This window comes from Oryzias melastigma, linkage group LG12, assembly GCF_002922805.2.
Source record: "Oryzias melastigma strain HK-1 linkage group LG12, ASM292280v2, whole genome shotgun sequence".
NCBI lineage: Eukaryota > Metazoa > Chordata > Actinopteri > Beloniformes > Adrianichthyidae > Oryzias > Oryzias melastigma.
Window position 1 is genome coordinate 15766180 of NC_050523.1, and position 6000 is coordinate 15772179.

A 6000-nucleotide genomic window follows, 5' to 3' on the forward strand; every position below is an offset into this window, starting at 1 on the left:
AATCGCACATCCATTCTGCTATATTGTGTTCACGCCGGGCATGAGAGGCGAATTTACAGTAAGAACGCCATATGGTGTTTACACGGGACCATCACTACCCGATACTGTAACATGAAGATTTACGCTAGCGAGAAACAGAGATAACATAATCAGAGAGGGAGGAATCAGGGGTGGGGCCTCTCAGATTTAAAAGCCACGCCCCCTCAGAGGAGATTCTGAAACAGAAGCTTCAGATCAATATGAAAAATGACTTTTTAAGACATTTAAGTTGTGGAAATTCGGTTAAAACTTTATAATCACAATTAAAACACAACTGGGAATTTTTTTTTTTTTTTTATTACAAACATTTTTATGGGGGGCTTAAAACGTAATAAATTACAGAGCTTTTGTTAATTGATCCAATGTTTCACTTTTTACTGTGTAGTGAGGTATGAATGGTGTCCCCTTTAATTCACAGAAGTGCCAACCAATTGAAAATTGATCATGGAAGAGAAATCAATAGTTGCAGTTTGGGCTCAGAGAACTATTTGACATCAAGTGTTTCAAATATCAGAATAGAGCTGTGACAGAAGAAAACCTGGAGCGAAATTTTTCCCCATTTTGACATTTCGCATCAACCCTCTTTCAACTGTAGGGGGCAGACATGGGCTTGTATCGGGTAGCCAGTGTGAACACCATATCCTAAACGTGGCTTCTTGAACGCACTTTTAGTTCATTCTTGAACACATATCACATATTCCGAAATATAATAAAAGGCAGCTAAGTTAGCAAGTATAATGTAATTTTTTTCTGCTTTTATGCTACTAAATATGACTCATTTGCTTACGCTAAACGTCTCAAGGCTATTCGGCACCAGACGCCTAGTCAATGTTTATTGAACTTTAAATCTGCTTAACAGAGTAAGTTCAAAAACATCATTGAACTTTTGATCTATGAAAAGCAATTTAAGTTTCATTTCTCATCTAAAGCATACTATATAAAAAATGTTAGATTATTTCAAATAGAAATAGCGTACACTTTGACAAATGTCACAGCATTTAGTCTAAAAACAAACAAAAAAATAAATAAAAACCAGTCTGTTTCCCAGCAACAGGTTCAGATGTTATCCCATATATAACTACTTCCACCAAAACAGATTCTATACTTTGCTTATTTACATTTTATTTTTCTCTTTACTCTCTTTCCTTAGATCAGTATTCACATAAGAGGCATATGCATCGCATGCTGTATGACAGTTCTACACACTGGCATAATATAACATGAAAGGACTTGAATAATTCAAAAGGAAGCTGGTTTGAGAATGTGTGCTTTAATCTGTTAGTACATGTAAGAGGAGGGGTCATTCCTGTGGCACAAATGTATGTAAAGATTAAAAGATAGGAGTTTTTTTAGATTTAAAAAAAACATATTTTTTTAATAAACCAGTTTTAAATAATTAAACGTTTGAGGTCACTGATAGGAGCTTATCTAATCTTAAAGAGTGAGCCATTTTATCGGGATTTCCTTTACCATTCACGTATGGCTATTACCACTAATTCCCCCAACCAAAGCTTATCTTCTCCTATATGCAGCTGCAGATAACACTGATGGGCACTGGAGTGCTTCTGCAGCGAGACTGCTTGCTGCTCACCATCGCCAGTGGAACGATCCCGCCAAGGTCCTGCGGTGCCAGACGGATGAGGGTCTGCACCTCGGTGGTCAGGCTGCGGGTGAGCGGATACTCCACCTGCCACGTCACCTCCCGCACCCCCTGATTCATCATCAGGCCGTTCACCTCCAGGTCTACCTGCAGCACTTTCTGGTATCCCACAGCCTCCACTCTGCAACAGGAAGGGGGACAAATGTTTAATCTGTGGAGGGTTTGCATACGACAACGACAAAAATGGAGGCAAAACATTGGGTTAATAATTTCTGAAAAATAATTAAATCATTCAGTATTGTAATCTGCCTAAAAATATACTTTAGCACATTCAACAACATCAAAAATGTTAGTAGTGCAGATTTTTTCTCCTATTTGAACAACTTTATTTTAAAATATAAAAATCTCATTCCTGCACTATTGATATTCATTCTTAGATCTCCACTGAACCCCTATGCTAGGAAAAAAAAACAAAAAAAACAATTTATTTTTCTTATTGCAGTGTGGAGCGTCGGCTGCAGAGATTGCCAAAGCCGAGCAAATAATTCTCCGTCAGCTGATGGGGATGCAAACAAAGCAGAAAAACAATGAATGCAAAATAACGTCCTCCAAATAATCTTCCAAACTGATTTGATTTGCTGCATGCATGGTTTGATGAAGTCTCTCCCTCAGGTGTCAAAGTCAAACCAAACTGCAAACACTTTTCGCAACAAATAAACACAGGTACACGGTGCAGAAAATCTCCAATAACGCTAAAGCCTTTATGGGAAGTTTAGGTGGAAAACTGTAAATAAGAGCTGCAACATTTTAATATAATATTCAAAGCTTTAATAAAATCATATTTTATATAGTAAACTATTAAACAATTAATGCAAACACTTCAAACTCAGCAGGAAGAGCAGGAGAAGGTTCTGGAATATATTTTTGGCACGCCTGCATTGAAGCTTCCCCTCTACGTTCCCACTTCAGACACTAGCTTCAAAGTGCAAACTTAAGGAATGATGAAAACGATACAGAAAACTGTTTGGGGGGCTGGAAGGCAGTGTGGGTGAGGAGGCTGCAAAACAGTCATTTTTGCTTACTCAGGCATGCTTTTTAGTTTAAGATGGTAATTTTCTGAGCTGTGTGTTTCCTTGTAAAGCTCCAATAGTGGCTCTGGCCCACTGTGATTTCTGTACCTTCAAGATGTAATTCTGCCAAATAGCAGAATTTGTGTTCAGGTAATCTTTAGGGCAACAGGGAGAGTTGTTCCATCTGATCAAATAAAACATAAATCAATTCAGGCTTTAATCCAAATGCATTTCACTGTTTTTCCTAAAGACGGTTCATGTCAGGACAGTGAGGTTGTGACTGTATTTGTTTCCATTACCCCAATAGAAAATCATTCTAAAGAGAGAAACAACTCATTGTTTAGAAATCCTATTAAATTAACATCAGATTTATCCTGCTGACAGAGCTTAATTCTTTCAACCAATATTGCTCCTACAAAACACCTAAAATGTCACATTGTAGGAAAAACAATATTTTCCCTCGTGCAGGTTTATTCTGATTTAATTCTGCATTCGCTGTCCTGCTGTGATAAATAGTCAGAAATGAAAAAAATATGTTTGCAAGCTCACTTAGCATCATTTTGCATCACCTGACTGAGGAAAACTGCAGTGTTGTCCAACACTAAATGTAGCTAAAGTGCTGCTTACTGCAAGGAGGTGACCTTTCTGTGTGTCAGTTACAGCTAATGCTGCGAGAACTACTTTGACTTTTTTTAAATTCCATCAATGCAGCAACACGGGTACAACTACTACACGTGCGTGTTTGTGTGCAAACACAACCTGTGTCCCCAAGTTTATTTGACATGCAAGGACATTTAAAGTTTTAAATCTGTTACTCAAACAGACTTACAGGAAGCTATTACTGCTTACAAGACGGCATATGAGTAACACGAGTAATGTGAGGTCAAGTATTTGTAATATTTATTCAATTGACTCAATTTGTTATTTCACTAGCTTCTGTTTCTTAAAAAAAGATTTGTAAAATTCATTCAGTAGAAAAAGGGAAACAAATAAAAACAAGGTCATTCAGCAGATTTGTAACCTAGAAAAATAGTTTCTTTGAGCCAAAGTTTCTGTTCATTTTCAACAAACCTTTTTATAAGTCATGATTAAACCAATAAAATACAAATAGTTTAAAAAAAAAAGAAACTTAAGAAAACATTTTTAAAGGGAAACCAAACAGGGAAGTTGGAGGCTGACTCCACCCACAGCCGACATTTGAAAATCCAGCCAGAGGGGTGGAGCTTGTGGGCTGGACTGTTATCATTCCCGGAGCTGCAGATCCTGACGAGAAACTTCTGAAACTTACATGGTTTGACCAATCACAAAATTCAACAGTAATACCTCGATCAGTAAACGCAAGCAAAATTATCCGTATAGGCACTCAGAATTATTATCTCAATTTCTAGAACGATTAAGGGTTTTAAGTGTGCCTTACAGTGCGGCAAACAAGCCTATCACAACTTCCATAATAGGGATGGCTAACTTGTCAATATTTGTTCTAATGCAGTAGATGAATAATGATGCATGATAAAGTTTAATTGTTAACTTTTTATTTTCAAATACTTTTTTTTTGCTTATTTTATGTGAACTCTAAATTTCTTTTTATTTCATGCATTTTATAGATTTTAATCTCAAATTTAATTCAAATGTCATAATGATGACATTGTTATTGTCCTTCATAAACAATAAAAAAATTAGCCTCTTTCAGATATTTATTATTGCTAAATTATGACTCTGATTGTATTTATTTGATTCTGAAGCAGAAATTGGAGCTGCAGTGTTGTGTGTGCCGCCTAACCACATAATCTAGACTCCGGGAAGTCAACTGCAGTGATTATGGAGTTTATGCCTATGGTGTGCAATTACAGCCAAATCAATTATCTTTAACAGTCATGCTTTACAATGAAGCTGCTAACAATCAGAGCTTTAGCGCTGAACAATACAGGAGTTCTTCTCTTCAGCTCAATCTGTTCTTTTTCTAGTTTTTTTTTTCCTCCAACCTCTTGATGACCTGCAGTTCTGGGCTGCTCTCAACAGAGGGCAGTGCCCTGTCTTTCTCCTGCAGCCCTTCATCAGGCATGTAGTTGTTATGATGAATGCCTGCAGCACAACAACTGGAAGGCTCAGGCTGAGTTCTTTTGTGTCTGTTTGGAAGCATAAATGCACATGTGCTCTTTTCTCATTGCGATTGAATACACTCCCCCGAAAAGGCTTGTTTCAGCGACCTTTGGGTGTGAATGGGAACGGCGTCAAAAAGTGGACATATAAAAAGAAAAGAATAGAAATAATCAAATGAAACAGCTAAAATGAAAAGTCTATTTGGATTACAACTTGTCTCGTCCCAAATATATTTGGGGAAAACCTCTGCTGCTTTTTTTGGGGGGAAAAATGAAAATTCAGTTGGGCCATTTTTAAGGAAGCTTTTGAGCTATCTCTGTCAGGTGGATTGTTGGAAAGAGTAGCACAAACAGAACAATAAATACACCCAAAAATATAGGAAAAAAAAAAAGTAGCACCCCCTTTCAATCCTAAAAGATACACATTTCAAGCACGCCTAAAAAACAGAAAGCTTGAGCTTGACAGAAAAGCAATGACAGGAAAGAAATTCCTTTTATTCGAAAAAAAAAGCTGGGAAACACAAAGCTATGCAAGACGAGAAGATGTGTTTTCCTCCTTTCACTCGTAACACCTCTATGGATGTCTGGATTGTGGAAAACGCATCGGGAGCAGAAAAAAAAAGTTTCTTCTGGAGACCAGAGGCGCCCACATTGACGCTCAGCAGCCATTTGGTTAGCACCGATAACAATAATAAGTCAAAGACCGGAATCTATAGTCCCGCAAATTGAATGTGTAGCAATAAAGGACAGAGTGTGGATCTTTATGCATTAGATTAATACATAAAACAGCAGCGGAGCGCTGTGACAGAGCCGTTTTTCAGGCAGCGGGAGGTCACGCTGTAAAGGGCAGCTCGTGCTGGACTTTATTTGTTCAGATTGCTGTTGCAGCTTTCTTTGCAAATGAGATTTAGTTTGTTTGATGTGATGTGGGACCACAAAAAAAAAAAAAAAAGAAAACCTGATGTTTGTATAAATGACCAAACACACATAGATGTTCAGTGTGCTTGCATATTGACCGTGGATCTGACCATGAGTGGGAAAAACGCCCCGAGAAGGAAATGACAGACCTGCTGGCAACAGAAAAAATATCAGCAGATGGAGGGATTGTGCAGACAACAGTAGACACAGCTGTCTTGGCTATAATTGAATCCTGACATGTGATAGCAGCAGTCGTTCAAAAAAAAAAAAAAAA

General features: G+C 37.6%; 1 protein-coding gene across 1 annotated transcript in view; it reads right to left on the bottom strand.

Moving 5' to 3' along the window:
• Window positions 1–6000, bottom strand: part of si:dkey-112m2.1 (transmembrane protein 132C) — a 213916-nt gene that overhangs the window by 42871 nt on the left and 165045 nt on the right. Inside the window, exon 5 of the mRNA XM_024257731.2 lies at window positions 1631–1820. Within this exon, the coding sequence (XP_024113499.1) occupies window positions 1631–1820 (190 nt within the window). The remainder of the gene's footprint in view (window positions 1–1630; window positions 1821–6000) is intronic.